This window comes from Dromaius novaehollandiae, chromosome 1, assembly GCF_036370855.1.
Source record: "Dromaius novaehollandiae isolate bDroNov1 chromosome 1, bDroNov1.hap1, whole genome shotgun sequence".
In the NCBI taxonomy this organism is placed as follows: domain Eukaryota; kingdom Metazoa; phylum Chordata; class Aves; order Casuariiformes; family Dromaiidae; genus Dromaius; species Dromaius novaehollandiae.
Genome location: NC_088098.1, coordinates 24,372,792 through 24,392,181, shown reverse-complemented (window position 1 = coordinate 24,392,181; position 19,390 = coordinate 24,372,792). Strand labels below are relative to the sequence as shown.

At 39.6% G+C, this 19,390-nt stretch overlaps 1 protein-coding gene across 10 annotated transcripts in view; it reads left to right on the top strand.

Annotated features, from left to right (window-relative positions):
- Positions 1-19,390, top strand: part of MET (MET proto-oncogene, receptor tyrosine kinase) — a 106,150-nt gene that overhangs the window by 71,335 nt on the left and 15,425 nt on the right. For all 10 annotated transcript variants that reach the window (XM_064507410.1, XM_064507432.1, XM_026097344.2 and 7 more), the window contains 4 exons: positions 836-1,000; positions 1,904-2,003; positions 10,493-10,711; positions 17,463-17,609. In XM_064507410.1, the coding sequence (XP_064363480.1) occupies positions 836-1,000; positions 1,904-2,003; positions 10,493-10,711; positions 17,463-17,609 (631 nt within the window). The remainder of the gene's footprint in view (positions 1-835; positions 1,001-1,903; positions 2,004-10,492; positions 10,712-17,462; positions 17,610-19,390) is intronic.

Here is a 19,390-nt window from a genome sequence, read left to right as displayed (position 1 = left end):
CCTCGGTGGGAAAGTGGATATTGTGTAGTGGAGCAGGGGGGAGTGTTTCTGCTCTGGTATCAGTGAATTGCCTCCAAACCAGAAGTAGCATCAGTTTGGTTCTTTTCCTGGTATGTATAATATTGTTTTGAGAATTAATTAATTAATTTCTGTACTGGATTCAGTAGACATAGTAGCTCATACAGGAATCCTTAACATGCTCTGTGTGGACATGCCTTGATTCTTACCTGACTATAAATATTAAATAATAAGCACAGATTCTCTGTTCAGTACAGAGAAATGTTCTGAACTTGCTAGCCACTTCACTTGGATGCCAAAGCTTCCTGGTCCTGGTTTTGGTCACAGCAGGGTCACCCACGTCTCCTCACTGCCTGCCCCCTTGGCAGGTGCTCCGAGCGCAGAACGCCTCTGAAAAACCAGTGCTTCCCCGCCAGCCTCTTTTCCCGAGGTTTGTAACGCAGGGAAGTAGCCTGTGTTGCAGAAAGAGAAGGCGTTACCCTTGGCAGCTGTGACACAGCAAGGCAGTCCTTAAGCCCGGAGCCTGCTGCCGTCCTTGCAGGCTGGTGCCGGCACAGGAGAAACACCTTCCACTGGGCAAGGTGCAAACAACCCAGATAAGATGAATCTTGAGCCTAGCGGCATTGCTGCTACTTCTGCATCACACCATGCACATTTTGTAAGCCCCCTGTTCTGCAAACAAGTAAATAATGTGGGACTTGATGACATTTTTCACAAGTGGATCCTTATGCGGGGTTGGGGCTTGCTAAAGGCTGGCATTTTAAAGAGAGTACGTGTTGCACAGTGCTGACAGATGAGCTCTTCTGTGTCCTTGCAGTGTGTCGGCAAGCACTGTGGAGTGCTACACTCCGGCACAGCGCATCCCGCAGGAATATCGCGTCCGGGTGGGCATCGATGAAGCCATTCGAGACGCAAAAGGTCATTTCACATACAGAGAAGACCCTGTTGTTTTAAAAATCCACCCAGCCAAATCTTTTCTTAGGTGAGTAAAAGTTTCTCATAGAAATAAGAAAAGTAGTGGATGAAAGAAGAGTGGCTATGCTGCACAGCAATCTATCGAAAGAAATTGCGTTTTTATCGCTATCTGCCATAGCAATTGCTTCTATTATGGTGTAGTTGCAGAGGGCAGATCATTTCCTTTCAGAGGTGAAGGAGAAGGGGGAAGGGTGCCTCTTTATTTTATGTGATTTAACTCCTAGCTGCTGCTGAGTGTAGCTGCAATGTCCTGCTGAGATATACCTACTGTACAGCTAAGTGTATCTCTGCTACTATGTCCGGACATTACACTGATTTGTGAGGAAAATCATTTAACATGACAAGTCAGCAGTACTCAGGAGAGCAAATGGATTTTAAAACAGCCTAAATCCAGCATACATAAATATTATGAATATATATGTATGGTAGTGTATGTATGTGTGTGTTTTTAAGTGACATATTTATGATCTTATTAGCTTTAATCCAAACCATCTGCCTTTGCCAAAAAAATGTCAACAGTAAAAAAGACACCTTTTTTCAGTACCAGTGAAAGCAACAAGTTAAATAAGTTAGCAAATGCTGAGGACAAGTATACGTTATCCTTTCAGATGTACACTTTTCTTTTATATCCTGGCATACCACATTTCTTTAAATTATTTTTCTTTTTTGCATATGGTGGTCGTTATGTCAAGTGTGAAATTTTTTTCCAAGAAAAAAGATTGGGGGGCGGGGGGGGAAATGGGAAAAAAATTTTCCCATTGCTCGGAGCAATGCACTTGGCATTCACCCTGTACATTCCCAATTTTGCTTTTAGGTTGTCATTTATTCTGAAATATAATTTGTAATTGTATTTAGTAGGGAAGCTGAATTGTTATCCTACTCTTTTTTTTTAATTTTTAATTTTTCCTAGTGGCGGAAGTACAATCACAGCTCAGGGAATCAACTTGAATTCAGTGTGCTTTCCTCAGATGGTGATTACTGTACCTAAACTGGGAATGAACTTCTCTGTGGTGAGTCAGTCTTGGAGAAGACAGTCTGTTATCTTGTCATCTTCGTGTTCTGAATGGCACAGTATTTTGCCTTGAAAGTTAGTGGCTTCTGCAGACATTTTGCTATTTTCTTCACAGGCTGTTTCACTGCATAGGCAAAACTCAACAACAAATTGGAAATTAGAGGGGGGAAGAACCACATTTTACCTGTTGGACCCTATTCCAAAGAAATTAGGCTTTCACAGTATCAGATAACACGATTTTTATTTCACAATTTAATAATGCAAATTCAATGAGTAAATGAAGAACAATGTAATATACATGTGCCAGATTTGCCAGACATGGTAAATTCAAGTGGAATATATGTAATAAGAAATATATGTTCATGGTGACTGTGGATACAGAAAGAAAATGGAACAAATGTCAAAGAAAGAGGAAAAGTAATATGTAAAATCAGGAGTAAGTATGATCTTAAAGAAGTGCTTATCATTAAATTACATGTTAGGGCAAATCTTTCCTAACTTATCAAAGTTCAGCAACTAACTTTTAAGAAAGGTTTGGGCACCTGCTGCTCGGTGTGAACACAGACTCAAGGGACAGGTGGGAGACCACCAGACAACTTTAATCTTTATAGGACAAATATTACATTTATTGGCTACTTGCGGCTGGAACTGTTTCCTCTCAGCTTTTGCCTACACCTTTGTCTTGCACCTGTCACATTTTCTTATCTTGTAAGGTCCTGTAAGGTTTAGCTTAACTGAAGCTAAATTGACCTACACTCTTTATAACATGCTATGCAACTGCTCATGTTCTTAGCTTATTACTAATGATATTCATATACTATTTCTTGTATTATTGATTTCTAAGTATTAGACTTAGGTTTGCTGAAAGCATTTAAATGGTATGTCTACAAATTTGCAATCTTTTATAGCATCAAGGTCATAATATTCTTCATGATCCTAATTTTTGTTATGAGTGTTGGGACTTGAATTTCAGATGGATCTAATCATGGCTTGTAATTTAATGGGTATAGATTTTAATCTGAAAATCAGTGCTCTTGCAATCAATTGTGGTGTTCAGTGTTATCATAAGGAACAGTTAGGAAGCGAAACATTTCAGTGAAATCAACCGAACACAGAATTTATTAGGTTTTCAGCACTGCAGACACGGTTATTTCTAGGTACAAAACAATTACAAAGTGAAACATAATTGCTGAAAACAGCTCTTAGATTTTGGCTTGCCTGGATTTGAGCTTCCTTTCTTTCAAAGTAAAGACCATTCACTTGCTTTGTTTTTTGCCCTGTGAGAACATGCAGAATTGCTCCTCCTCAGGTCCTGATTTCATGCAAATGCCCTGTCAATGAGTGCAGACAATATTTTATACTTACTGGAATTCATAATCTGACTTAGAATTCGAATTTTAAGAATACATATTAGAGAAAATCAAACAACATCATAGTTTTTAAAATAGATGAAGACATTGCATGCGGAGGCTTCCTCCAGATTTGCACAGATCTGAAAGGATCTGAAGTTTTAAAGAACTAAATCTGCTGTCCAGAAATGGTTGGGAAATCCAGCCAATGCATACTGTAGAATTTTCTCTCTCTCACCAAGTTCTCACTGCCCAAATACTGGGGTGCAACCTCTCCTTCAAACAGTGGTTTGCTGCCATCCTGCCTTTTAATTTGTTGTTGAAAAGTGACATGGATATAGATAATCAGAATTATCTTCCTAATTGTTCTTCTCACTTGGTTTTCTTTTCATAGTACCTTGCAGTGTGCATGATATTTGCCAATACCCATAAGGATATTTATCGGTATATTCCATACAGATATCACATTCGCTCTCTTACCTCTAAGAATCTACTCTGGTGTAAAAGCATCTGTACGCATGTTCATTCCCCCTGCGTGAAGGGATGGAATATAACCTCAAACAGATTATAAACAAAATGATATTATACTTTAACATTGCCCTAGTAATGTATTTGCTGTATTGAAATTAAATGCTTCTGGCACTTGGTGGCTTTCCCTGCCTCTGTGGCAGCCCAGATCTTCTTGCCATTTCTTCTGCCATTAGTCTCTACCTCAAGCTTATTTCTTAAGGAAAAGTATTTGCTCTGAGAGAGAAGGGCAGGATTTAGTAGTGACAAAACAAGATTACACAGTGTTCCTGAAGAAATCGTTGGTGGCTGCCTATGATGCAGCGTTCCTCATCCTGCACTGGAGATTCTGGGCCCTATATGCTAGCACCTCCCCAAAACAGACTTTCTTCCCATCACTACAAAAATAAACAGTGATGAGGAACAATAATTCCCTCAGCACAGATCCAGAGCACTGCAATGCTTAGCTATCACATGAGCAAAGGAGACAATAGGTTGGGGCCCCAAACAGACCAAACCCAGACAAACGATGCATTAAATAAATGATTAAATCCTACAGCTGAAGTTATATATCCTTCTTGCTGCCTTAGTTTGGGAGAGGAGAGTTAACTGAGTCATTTTTTATTGTAATTTAAGCCCTTTTTCCATAGTTTTCTCTCACCAGCCTCATCCAAGAAGCTGCTTTTGTCAGCATTCAGAAACTCTGGCTTTTGGGAAACCTGAGGCCAGCACTGAAACACATCCCAGAGCATCAAAGGAAAGTGCGGCTGGGAGGGACCACAAAGGCCCAGCCTGGCCTGCTTCCCTGCGGCAGGACCAACTGCACCTACACCATTGCCTGACAGATATTTGTCTAGGGTGTTTTTAAATGTTTTTAAAGCTCCTTGTGAAAGAAATTTCACAACCTCCCTTAAATAAGCTTTGGAGACAGCTGCTCTACCTGCTTACCTAGTGGTCTGGAAAGATTTCTTTCTAATAATTAACCCAAATCCCAGCTGCTGGTTAGCCATCTTCTTGTTTAACTTTCAGTGGACACAAACAACAAACTGATCACCAAACCCTGCTGTTAATTTTACATACTTGCACTAAGTTATGGTTCAGCCTTTCTCATTTCCAGTTAAAACGAACCAAACTGCTCTAACTTCTCCTGACATGTTGTTTCCTAGAGGTCTACCCGTTCTTCCTGCCACCTCCCTGATCCTCTCCCATTTGTCTAAACTGGAAAAGAGCTGTCTTATTTTCCTATCATCCGCCAATCCCCAAACCCCTAATTAGCACCGTCAGGCTTAATTGTGGCGCAGAGCCGTGCGAGGGTCTCAGTGTGAGTGAGGGTCTCTCTCCCAAGCAGCGGGATCCCAAAGCAGGGATCCCAGCAGGCTGGCAAGCCTTGGAGGGGTTTGCTCTTCTCTGCCTGTTTGTTTCCATCCTTATAAAAGGGGTTAATGGTAGAACTGGTAAAAGATGTTGTGTGGAGTGACTCCTCATAAGAAATGTAGTTTCACTGAAACTGAAGAGTTTAGGGGCAACATGCCAGTCTTGTATAGGACAAATGTTTAATTTGATCTTTTCAATTTTCTTGTTTCAAACCCAGTATTTCTGAATTTTTCTTTTCAATAAGGTAAAAATGTATTGCTTCAACATTATTATTTTTAGTTCATATTTATTTAAACTTAATTAAAATAATAATTTAATATTGTGCTCACATTAATTTTATTTATGTTGCATTCTATGTTAGCACTATCAAAATAATACATTTTGCCTTATTAAAATTCAGTGGTTCAAACATGAGTGAAACAAGATGCTCTAAAGTTACTGAACCATGTTTCAATATTTGCACTGTGTTTGTTTTTAATTTTTATCTGTGAGTTCTTCTGATTTTTTTTTCTGACTATGAACAAAAAATATGAATTTAGGGAGTTCTTCATAAATTCTACTTCCTGACAGCTCTAGATAATGCCTAAAGATACACTAACCTTGTCACTTCTGCTCACATGGCCAGTTCTTGTGTGAGGCACAGAAAGAGAGAAGCAGCTCTTTCCATCCTTTCGCTTTGTATTGTGCTTGTATTAAAGCTTTGCAGAACTTGGAATGGCGTTCGAGCACAAGTGCCTGTTTACAAAATAAATATTTTCTAATCTCTACTGTAAGTCCTGCTACATGATGCCTTCTGTTCCTGAAGCACTTGAGGTCTTTGAAAACCTGTACTTTGCATTCATTCCCAAATAGCAAACAAGTGGTCATTTGGAGATCCTTGCTTGTAGCAATATAAATATGCTCTGCATTAATTTGCATAAGTATTCCCATTGCTTAACTGTGCATGTATCAAAATGTCCAAGGTTGCAAAATTAGGGAGAAGCACCTTTTAATGCATATCCTCCAACAACTGACCCTGTAACTCTGCAAGATCTCTTTCCACCAACTTTTAATTATCTCTTCAATAAGTAGTCTCATGAATAATCCTTAGCATTTTTAATTGTTTAATCGTTGTAATTGCTTAATTCCATATTAGATCCCATTTTCTGTTGTATGCTGAGAGATTTTTTTTAAATATATCAACATTCTCTCAAGGTTTGAATTCCATGAACAATCCATATACATAATACCCATTAAACTGCCTAGAATTCGCTTACCAATGTCTAACTTCAGTTTATTAAATAGTGACACAAGAAATTCCCTAGAAATGGTGAATGGTAATGGTGAATATATGATTATCAAAGATTTTCCTGACTATGCCTCCAAAGGCACTCAGGGTCAGATCCTCTAGCTCAGTTGCCTCTGTGGCATAAAGCTGCTACAAAAGCCCAGCAAAGAGTTTGTGTCACGAAGGGGAACTGTCGGCCTTTTCTTCTGTGCTGAATCTGCATCTCATGGGCATCTCTTGACAAGAAAGGAGTGCAGCAGGTGGTGTACAGGGAGGGCCCACACTGCTAACTCACTGATACCGAATACTCTCTGCACCCACATTAGTACCATTACCACCTGGAATGGCAGAAAAAGCCAACGAGTTCTCTGAGCAATCTTCAAGGTACCCTGCCAGAGTAGCCAAGCCTCAGTTTCTCACCTATACTGAAAAGCCTTCTGAATGGGCTTTCCTCAAGTAAGACTTGAATTCCCATCTTTTTCTACTGAGAAATCATTCTTTAGCAAAGATGCTTAGAAAGTCTCCCAGTCTGCCTTAGAGCAGGAACTCCAAAAGTTTAGACTTTTTATGAAAGGATAAATTGGCCCTTTTCTCCCTTCTGACTGCTACAGATCCTGTAATACACATCAAACTGCCCCCATCTTATCTGGGTCAGCTGCTGGGGGACCTTTGGAGCTCAGAGATCCTCCCTCATACTTTTTCTGTTGTTGTGCCAGATGAAAAAAAAATTGAATTGGGCACTGAAGTTCAGATTCTGTAGGTCAAGTTTGAATTAATTGCCTCAAGGGTCATATTTTACAAATGAAACAGAAATGCATACCTTTAAGTGATGAGTCATATGCATTGTGCAATGGATAATTATTCCCTATGGTGTATATTACTTATTTATGCTTGTGAAATGCTCCATAACTTTGACATCTTTTCTTACTTATTGTCTTCAGATGTAGATTGTAGTCAAAAAAAGAATACAGGTTCAGCTTTTAAAATGAATGTGCTTTAAAGCCTAATTAAATAAAAGCTAAAGGTGCTGGTTGATAGGCAGTATCTTAATTGAGTAGGCAATAGATTGAATTAGGTTTTTTTTTCCTATAGATCCTCAATCCAATATTTCTTGAAAACTAAACCATCATATTCTTCAATTGCTAAAACCAATTTCAAGGTAAAAATGTCATGTCAAATCATGTACCAATAAGGGCATTGCAAATAAGATTTCTCTTGACCTTACCAATCAGTCACATTGCATCCCCTCTGAGGAGTATTATTAGATTTTTATCATTCTCTGAGAGCATCCTCTTCAGAGACCAGCCTGATAAAGTAAAGTATCTGATTCTAACAGATAGCCACAAACAAAGTTATGAATACCACTGCTATTCATTTAAGGGACATCACTACTCTACAGTAGATAAAAAGTCTAATGAATTTACATTAATCAAATAAATATAATGATTGCCTAGGACATATTTGGTTTTATAATTAGATATGTTTTACTGATCCCTTTTTAGAATCAACACAATGTTGTAGATATCTTTATGGATATTCATATAGCATGGAAAAATATGGCTTGATCATACATCTTATTATTACTTTACTGATTCAAATTAATTTCTAGATCCATGTGATACAGCAAAGCTTAAGACATGGTAAATGGCCTGCAGCAAGGTATTCAAAAGAGCAAGAACAATAACAGTATAATACTATAGTCACACGAAGGAATATTCTGCCTTGCCTTGTGTCCCGTAGATTACCTTGTTGTCATGGAGGACACGCAAATATTTCTGATTTTGCACTGGGAGCCCAACTGGGCTGTTAGTTTCTGGGGTGTATCCTCCATTAATATCACAGAGAGCTGCACCCATTTAGCTGAGCGCAGAGCTTGGCTCATAGTTCACAGACATGTTAACCTTGCAGTAGAGCTCTAAAACTCTAATGTTTCTAATGTTCAGTTTCAGAGCCTTAGAAGTGTTTTTATTGGCAGATTTAAGATTTCATAATATTATGTATGGAAGCATGAATTGCTATGATGATAAGAAAAAGTGCTGATTTGTAGATAGATAATTTAATCCGACTTTTCAAGCTAATGTGACTAGATAGCAGATATAGCTTGAACCATTATGTTACTGATCTGAAATACAGCAAAATTTCATTGCATTAATTTAGCATATTAACGAATGTAAACTAATTTCACAGCTCCTTCAGAAAGCATTTTAGAATGAGAACCATTTTAATATGAAAAACAAAACAAAAAAAATTGGGGCCCTCTTAGATGCACAGCACTATTGGTTTTCCAGGGAAATCTCTTGCAGAACAACTGTGAGATTTATGGTGACTAGAAGCTAGGCCCCATTCTTACTGTGCAACACGTCAGCCACCCTATTAAAAAAAGTGTAAGCTCTGTCGTCAGGGATTGCCAGTATACAGGGAGCTACTTAGAGAAAGTTTATACAATTGGAAGAGAAGTACTTCTCTGGAGCTGAAGAAACTTGATTTGGACCAGAAGTCCCTCAACCATATCCATTGTAAGCAGAATAAAGAGGAGGTACAGTGAAGGGAGTACAGAATAAAAATCAAAAAACAAGCTGCTCTGCCATTCTTGTGCTGCTGCACAGCACCCACCATTCCTCCCATGAGTGCTTGTAGATGTGCTGTTGACTTCTGTAGTCAAAATTAGTTATCTAGAAACTTTTATAGTGAGCAGAGCAAAACAGACCCTCCTAGAGCACCATGAATCTAATCAAGGCTGAAGTCTAAAACAGGTTGGATGAATCCCACTCTAGGTGAATCCGTGTCCCTCTTTTGACTACAAAGGGAGTTTAGACAACTAACTCAGATGCAGACATCCAAACTTGGGTTAGATGAGTTCCTTCTACGAGGGTTCATAGTATCGAAAGCCTAAGCTTCAGATTAGGCTGCCTGTAAATCCCAGCTGCCCTTGCTGCTTGCAGCACGGGAAGCCTTTTAGGGAGGACCTGTGTCTGTCTTGTCTGTCTCCAGCATCATCGACACAAGGTCAGATGGGTAGATGGAAGCAGCCTGCCCAGACATCGCACACCAGCTCGCAGCCCCGCAGCATAACAGCGTGCCCCGGCAAGTCTTCTGGAGGGTGGGGCACGCTGGGAAACATCACTTGGTCCACGGCAGGCCCTGACAGGGGATAACGGTGGAGTGAGGGGCAAACTTGGCTATACACCTGGTGAACTTAATCCCTGCTGGTCCCAGGAGATACAGAGTAGAGGATGTCCTACAGCAAACACTCCCAAGATGTGCTTATGTTACATAACTGTAACTAAGCACTCAGTGCCACACCTCTGGGACTTACATGCATGTTTTCGAAAAGAAGACACACTTTGCTGAGCTTTCGTGGCCCAGAGTCCCATAATAGTTTTGGCTTCAAGGTGTTGTTTTTCCTGTAGATTCCATATTCCATTTCTGGAAACATACTGGCTTAGCTATGTTGTGGGTAAATAGTGTTTTACTTTCATTTTCCTCTACTTTTAGTCAGATTCATTAGCCCTAGTTTTCACTTGTCCTTTTGTCCTTTGCTATTGCTTTGGCAGTATGAAAGGAAGAGAAATGCCTGTGGCAGTCGCTCTGACGTAGGCTGGATAAGCTGAATTATGGCTGCTTTGTGTCACAGTACAGCCCAGCCAAAGAATAGCATCCTGATGGTGCCTGGCTTTGGAAATCATTTTCCATTAATTATCTGCAAAATATTTACTTTAAAGCTGCTGTGAACAATCAGTCCAGGAAGCTTGTTTACTAGAACATTTCCTCAACAAGAGTGCAAACACCATTGACATGAAGTTTTTACACTTTTCTCCCAGCTCTAAATAAACGTTGTGTAGCATTGATCAGGATTTTGCTTTGGTTAAAGAACAAGACCTCTGCTGTTTATTTTTTCAAAATACATGTATTGTTAAAGAACAGCTATATTCATCAGTCACTTCCCATGCATGTGCTCACTCAAATTACCTCTTTCTTTCTTTCTTACAGGCATGTAGCCACCGCTCTAACTCAGAGATAATCTGCTGTACAACTCCTTCACTGAAGGCCTTCAATCTCCATCCACCCTTTGTAACCAAAGTGTTCTTTATTTTTGATGGTGTAAGCTCCTTGTACTTTGATTTTGATTATGTAAATAATCCTGTATTTAAGCATTTTGAAAAGCCAATGTTAATCTCAAGAGGCAACCAAAACGTTCTGGAAATTAAGGTAAGAAATGTTGAAATATATTTTTAAATCATTCATTTTTCATTTAATCTACTCTAATCTATATCAATTAAGCAGAAATAGATGTATTCATAAATGTACTGAAAACTACCTTAGCAAATAGGCTGTGAAGCACACATCAACCGTCAAACACTTAAGTGAAGGCTGAAACAGACATTTTGATGAAAGAGTGAAGACATATGAAGGAAATCCCATGGTAACAAAGGCAGAAAGAGAGATTGAGAGCACTGTGTTCAATAACGTGTTCTTCTGAGGCCCCAGTTGTCATGACTTAAAGATGAAGAGCTGAAATCGAAGATATACCAGGGCAGCTGTTGGCATCAGCTGGGACCAAAGAGGGGCGTCCTCCTCCTCTCACCAGCAAAAGTGGGGACTGTGCTGCACCAGCTTTTATCTAACTGCTATAAGTTGCCTCACCAGTTTAGGATTAAACCTGGCAAACAGTCTAAAATCAGAAATATGTAGTCTGCATGTGACTCTCCATCTCTTTCTATCATACGGTTTTTTGTTCTTTTGCATGAAAGAAGTGGAATTGCCTTTAGAAAGTAGCCTAGTGGCTTTGGCTCTCTAGAGCAGGGTGAAATTCTGGTCTGTGCACAAAGTCACTCAAGAGGATCAGTGACCACTGTAGCCTAAAAACTTATGGATCCATGAAAAATTCAAAGCTGATGCTGAGTGCGCATTAAAAGAGCACTGAAAATAACCTACACAGCACAGAGAAACATCTCGCAGGAATGGGAGGCCTTCGCAGGCAGAGTCTATTTTGTGTAAGAGTGCTGCAAAGAAAGGTAAATCCATTTTGCAAAAGAGAATGATTTTCTGAAATTTAGTGCTGCTTTAGTTTAGAGAATAGACTAGGAAAAGTATAAATACAAGTATTCATAATTTATAATGAATATTTATGACAATTTATTATGTGTATGTAATTTATACAGAATGTTTATAATTTCTATAGAGTATAATATATTAAAAAAAATCCTTACAGAAGAAAATCAGCCTTAATGCTGAGGTCATCTCCTTACTGCTGCTGCATACAGACGTGTAAGCCAAAAGTCTTTTACTCTAAGAAAGTGATGAAATCTGGAAGTCCTGAGGTCTTTGACTCCAAGATGGTCCAGCGGGCCAACACCTGAGGCTAGCAGGAAATCAGACAGGATTCCCTCAGAGCCTCTGTCAGTCATGCTGGTTTTTAGTAAAACTCCCTGAAAATTGAACTGTTTCCACAAATGTTTTTGGCAAATTCCAAAGAATAATCAGTCTGTTTTTTTTTTTTTTCCTATTTGAAACTCCTGGTCACACAATCACCCCTTCCTCAAAGTAGAGCAAACCTTCTCCTGTTTAACTGTGGAGAAATGCTAGAAAGAGTTCAGGTGTGCAAGCCAATGGAGAGCTAGGAATCTCTGTACATAGCTTCTGTATGGCTTGGTACCTCTGTGCAGTGACAACAGTGGTTCTCCAGGTCTTGCATATCAACATGTCGGAAAGAAGGAAGACTAATCTGAGAAGAATCATAGGTTGGAGGGGACTTCTGGAGGTCATTGTAGTCTTACCCCCTCACTCAAAGCAGGGCTAACTTAAAAATTAGGTCAAGCTGCTTATGGCCTTGTCCAGATGAGTTTTGAAAATCTCCAAGGATGAAGATTTCACAGCTTGAACAAATTCAGCTCCCCTAGCCTATCCTTATACATCATGTGCTCCAGCATCTCAGTGGGCCTCTACTGTACCCTTTCCAGTTTGTCAGCTTCTCACTTGTACTGGGAACCCCAAAACTTGACATAATACTCCGGATTTGGCCTTCACAAATGCTGAGCAGAGGAGAATAATCCCCTCCTTCAATCTGCTGGCTATGCTATTGCTCATGCATGTGGTTGGCCTTCGTCACCATAAGGGCACACTGCTGTCTCATTTCCCCTGGTAGTCCACCATGACCCCCAAGTCCTTTTCCGCAGAGCTATTTTCTACCCTGCTGTCCCCAGCCTGTGCTGGTGCATGAGGTTGTTCTATCCGAAGTGCAGGACTTTGCATTTGTCTTTGTTGAATTTATGAGACTCTGCTGGCCCTCTTCTCCAGCTTGTCATGGTCCCTCTGAACAGCAGTCCTGCCCTCCAGTATATCAGTCATTTCCCCAAATTTGACATCATCTGAAAATCTGATGACGTCATCTGAAAATCTGATGACAGTACATTCTGTCCCATCATCCAGGTTGTTGATGAAGATTTTAAACAGTATTGGTTCCAGTAGCAGACCTTGAGGAATGCCACTTCTTAGACTTCTACCTTTTGAGCTGATGGTGCAGCCAGTTTTTCAGCTACCTTACAGTCCATCCATCTGGTCTATATCTTCCCAATTTGTCTACAAAGATGCTAGGACAGACTGGGTTGCAAGCCTTGCTAAAATCAAGGTAAACATTGTCCAATGCTTTCCCCTCATCTACAGAGCCAGTCATCTCATTGTAGAAGGTAATCACAGTGCTCGGGCAAAATTTGCCCTTAGGAAACCTGTGCTGGCTGTTCTCAGTCACGTTCTTGTCCTTCATGTGCCTGGAAATGGTTTCCATGAGGACTTCCTCCATAACCTTCCCAGGGACTGAGGTTAAAAATTAGGTGCTTTCTGTTCACTCTCTTATTTCTTTTAATCTTAAACCTTTTATTCTCCGTTAAGAAGTCCCTAGTGTCATGTATTTATGTGAAACAGCAAAGCTGGGAAGAAGCCATTCATATGACAAAGTCTGGCTGAGGACCGTCCCACTGAAGACTGACCAAAGTAATAACTTAGTAGCTTTGGTGTCACCTGTAGTCGTGGAACCCATGGCAGATGTCTACCTAAGCCTAATGCCCTGATTAGTTCCTGGCAACCAGCTGGAGAATGACATTAGCAAAAGCTGGTCCCTTAGAACAAAGCATGAACAAGCACCAATTTAACATCTTCTTCTAAACAGAATTAGTTATAGTGGATGCTTCTATCAAAACAGGGAGGCAACTTGCAGAAATTATATTCAGGAGCCAAAAGATCATTACGAGCCATATTGGCAACACTTTTCCCTGGCGCCATACAAAAACACATGCACACAAGTTTACTGTGTGGCCTCATGGTCATATTCTGTGCAGTAATTAAGCAAGACCAGCATGAAATTAAATGGCAACTTGCTTCAGTGAACAAACTGTTCTACCAAACCAAAGTTCTTTTATCTTTTTCTTAATTAGTTTCAGAGGGGTGGAGGGAGCTTTTATCACAAGTTTTTCAATCAAACTAATCTAGTGTGGCATATTTGGCTTTCATCAAATGACAGTGGGTACTGATTGAAAAGTTCTGTTTGGTTTTGCCTGATGACCACAACATGTTTTTATAGGAAAATGTTTCACACAAAAAAACATTAAGTCGTCTATCTAAAACTCAGTCAGGGTCCTGTGTGCCAGGAATGCCAGTCTCTCTTGTCTTCAGTGACATCCTTGTTGTCTTCCACACTATTGAATCTCTCAAGGTCCCACATCATCACTGTCTTCTTTTGCCAAGTATGTGACTCTTTGAAGTCTCTAACTGCCCACCATACCCCAGTCAGAAGGGTCACAGCAGAGTGACTTGATGCACTTTCCTGCTCAAACACCATTTCAAAAGTGCTCCCATTCCCTGCCAAATTTGGAAGCATTCAGGATAGGAGAAATTCTGGTGTTTCACAATTGGGCACAATGAAAGAACTCAGTCTGCTCAAGAGAACACAATTATACACTGCCTCCTGTAGGAGCCCATGACTGGTACATGTAAACTGGCATGCTAATGGCCTAGTGGCCATCCTAGATTTTCCCGTCTTGGCTGGGGAAAAAGAAGTAGTATCTAACCTCAGTCTGCCTGTAATACTCCCAGACTGCAGAGGAAATGGATAATTTGTCCACAAGGCTAAGTTCTTTGTTGAATTTCTCCGTACTCAGAAGACTGCAATATTCTATCCACAATACACACACCTGGCAACACCTGGCACCTTCCTGCCAGTGCCACTATGGTACCTGCTACTGTCTGGGATATTCACAGAGAAATTCATGGACAAGTCATTTTTCCATTAGAGCCTCAGTCTGGCCACTTCACATAATTGGGAACTTTCACTGCAGCTTAGGTCAAGAAAGCAGTCTGTTCTTAAGTATGACAAGTGATGACATGCTGCAGAGACAAGATTACCTCTATCAGAATCACTTGGCGGGCTGTATTTGCAGGGAGGGTACTTGTCTTAACTCTACTGTGACCATCACTTCAGAGGCTCTTGAAAATGCCCTTCAATGCCCTCAGGGCGGCCCTTTGAAGCGCAGCAGCATCTCTGAGTTTCCGGGATTGTGCGCCAGGCTGGCTGCTACACTCTCTGAGAAGTTGCAGCAGCTCTTCCAGCAGCTTCCTTCTGCGAGTGGGACAGATGTCAGCACTCATACACCAAACCAGTACTGAATATCTGTACATTCTTCAAGAAGAGTCCTAGCAATGAGCCTCTAGTTGGCTTAAACATATTTATAAATATAAATCCTTTGACTAGAGATATAAATTATTCCATGTCACACAGTCACATTTGGATCTTCACTGTTCTATGACATATCCGTCCCAAAACTAAAAGACAAGACTTAATAAATCACCGAGTCTATTTCTAAACCAGTAAAACACATTCTTTATAAAATAATCTTAAGAAAATTTTCTTGTCTATTTATAGATGACTCTATTTTTCATCTTTTCAACATCACATAAAAAAAACATGTTTACCTTAGCATCTGGTCCCAGACAGTGCCATACAGAAACCCAAATAGCTCTGAGCAAACTAAACTGGAAGCTCTATAGCTGCCGTAACTCCTCGTTCTTCCCAGGTTAATCTACTCTGTTTAGACATCTCAGAAATTCTTCTGACACCAATCTCAAACTTTCCATTCTTTACTTTGGTTTCTTTCTATTGCTCCTAGACTCTCTCCTAGACCCAAATTATTCTGATCTCTCTATAGATGTGAGGCAGTTGGTCTATCAGATTGCTTTGTGAAAGCTACTCAGACTAGCAACTAGGTAGTCCAGCTTGCATGCGAGGGACACTTCTCAGTAAGTACAGGGTAATACGTATTTAAAAAGAGGAAATTTTGTTTCCCAGTTCTCATAGTAGTCAATTTCCACCTGTTCTTATAACCAGAGACAAATTCTGTTCTTAGAAGACCCCACTGAAAGAGTTTGGAAAATATTAATATTACATATTAATATATGCAATATATTAATGGTAATAGCTAAAAATTGTGATCCTCAGTATAACTGGTTAAGGACCAGCTTAGGAAATGCCAGAATTATTTTTTTTCTCCTTTGGGGAAGCATCAGTTTGGTGGAAAAAAATTTCTAAGGTTTAGTGTAGAAGAAGGACAAAGGCATTCACCCACAGTCTCCTGCACAACATATTTATCTTGGAGATGGGACACCCAAATTCAAGCCTTTGGAGACACATGCTTCAAAGGAAAGATTTGAACATGAGTGTCTCACAATTTCCATTAAATCCTCGTACTAATAAGCAATAGTAAGTCACTCGTGTGCTCTCTGGCCCATTGACTATTTACTTAATATCAAACAGAATGGCTCCAAGAAGAGAGAACAAAGAGAGCAACACGGACTTTGTTGGCCAGTGATTAAAAAGCACTCCCCTGGGATTTTTTCTAGCAGGTTTGCTAGAGTTAGACTAGAACATTAAACTGACTCTCCCATGTTCTTATGAAAATTTTCCCAGGGCTCAGTTTGATTCTGCAGCAAAGCTAAAATGTATTCCAAAGTAACATTTTTTTCCCCTCAAAATGAGATTCTTGTTTTCTTTTCAGCACATAAGGCCTCACTGCAGCGTCAGGCATTATGTGTTCTTCTGTCCTCCCTTCTCGTGAAAAACTCCCAGATCCAGCCCACATAAGGAGATTGTAGTACTGTAACACCTCCCCCCTCCCCATCCTCCCTTCTTTCTTTTCCCTCCTGCTTAATATGCCTGCTCTTTCATCTTATCTTTTGCTGGACTGTACACTGCTCAGGGCAGAATTGTAGCTCCTACGATACCGATGCAGTCCCTAACACCAATGATCCTGAACTTGGCCTTTGGACACTGCTAACACAATACCAGTAGGAATAATATTTCATACAAGTCTGCAATGTGAAGGCAGCTTTTCTTAGTAATAGTGCACTTTTAATGCTGTCCTCTTTACGAGGGCTTGTTCCCCTTTGATCTGTAGAGCATGATTCCATTTAACAGATTTGTCCGTTTTTATAATTACAATTCACTTGTTCTCTTTTGAAAGCTTCACTCCCTCCACCACAAACACTTGCAAAACAAAATGTTTGAGATGCCTGTATTTTGTGGATAACATAATGCCAGTTTTGTATATACAACAGGGTCATATAATGCTTCCTTTCTCGTGCAAATTATGCAAAAATTTAAACAGAACTGACAGAATTTATTCCTTGGACATCTACATTTTTAGAAGTGTTTATGGGCTGTACGAGTGTTAGTGACAGCAGACTTTATCCTTAAACGTTATAATCCCCTCTGACCTTACTGTCAAACTTCCATTTAAAAGAATAAACCTAATATATGCATATTGACAGGGCAACATAATCTTGTATTATTTCTTGTTTTATTTCACAACTGTTTTTCCATTAAGATAATATTTTCCAAGGCAATAAAAGGACTTCTCCATAACTTTTATGAGATGGTTATGTAATATAAAATTGATTTTTTTTTTCCCCCAAGGGAAATTATATTGATTCAGAAGCTGTTAAAGGAGAGGTGCTAAAAGTTGGAAATAAAAGCTGTGAAAACCTCCTCTTGCAGTCAGAATCAATTCTGTGTACGGTTCCAAGCGATCTGCTGAAATCCAACAGTGAGCTAAATATAGAGGTGAGGTGGCTACTCTGCACTGGTAATATTAATGTGATTTTTAGTATCAGTCCCCATGTTGCTGTAGAACCTATAAACCTCAAATATAAACCTAAGCCTATGTTTACAGGGATATCTCTATCTCTGTTCATTTGGGATTGATATTAGAAATAATATTGATTATTTAAAAAGAAACTTTGTTGTGGTGGTTGTTGTTGTTGTTGTTACCTGTCTGTATGGAGACTTTGTGGAGCCTTAAGCACAAAGTAAGACCTAAACTAAGCACAGAAATAAAAAGATAATTCTTAATCCACAGACAAGAGGCAACATATGGGGAAGAATGTGAGCTATAATGATGTAGCTTTACTTTGAGCTCACAATTCCTTTTTTCAGCAAAAATATCCGCTGAGGTCAGTAGGTTCCAATCCTTTCCAATCCTCCACTTTCTATAATTTAGTTTCTTTTTTTTTCTTTTGAGATCAGATGCTTAGGACAAATGTTTGAGTTTTAATCTCTATTGTTCTAAACGTGGTTTCAGCAGTCATTCAGAATGCTGCTGCAGATTTAAATGGTAGACAATTTTGACTAACTGATCCATAAAATGTGACAGAAGTCTTTCAAAAATCTTTATATCTTTTAACATACAAGTGTGGAAAACCGCAGAGGGTTGCGGGTTTGGGGTTTTTTACATTTAAACTAAGTTTGCTGATTACAGACTCTGAGTCATTGAGAACATTGGATATTTTGCCAGTCATCTAAGTGCGAGTGGGATCAAAGTCTATGTTATGATTTTCATTCAGATTGTAAGCTCTTTGGAGCAGGCACCATCTTTTTGTTCTATGTTTTTATGATACTCATCTCAGTAGGATCCTGGGCCATGAATGGCGTTCCTATGTGCTGCTGCAGTCTAAAGAAATAATAATATCTAATTAACTTTATTCATACAGTAAATATTATTTTATTAATTTATGTAAAATTGTATTAATTTATTATGAGAAGTACAAATTCCATTTCTAGGATGTGTAACTATAAAATTAGGCGTAGCTCTGTACATCTTCTTTTGGCAAATCTGTTTCCCAAGTCTGTAAATGCACAGCTTCATATAATACTTGTGCACATGTTATATTCTATACCTATTCATATTTTTACATATGCAGCTGAGACTGGAACTTTATTGAATCAGCTCTACTATGTGATATTGCCTTAACCTCTAAGAAAGAGATATGTGTGAATGTATTTCATATGGTAGGAGCGAATACAACATAAAGGGGTTAAACAAGGTTTCTGCTTGTTTACTGGCAAGGAGTCTCAGAAATTGCAGTCTGCCCAGCGAGGAAGAAAATTTGCTCTTTTGACGGGCAAATCCATCATTACAGTACCCAAAGGAACGAATTCCACAGAAGAAAGAGAAAAGATGGCCAAAAGCATTCCAGACGGCTGAGCCGGGGCCACGTGACCCAAAAGAGTTTTCCCCGTTAGCTGCTCGGTGTTTGTCTCGTTGTTGGTTTGGGGGGGGTGTTATGTTTTGTTGCTTTAAACTGTCGACAAGCTAGCAACTGGCAAGGGACGGATCACATGGCCTTGGGAACTAAAATGCAGGCACGCTGTCAACAGAAAGGCAGTTTGACGTTACAGCGTATTTATGCCAAAAGGATACATATTAAAGACATTTAGGCTGTTTTTTTAACCTAAGTCTCAGCCATTTATTCATGGCCCCACACAGTTGCTTGCACCATTTGAGTAAAAGCGTGAATTTAGCCTTTTGAATTAGCATCTGGTAGCAGCGGGACCCTGTTTCTGTG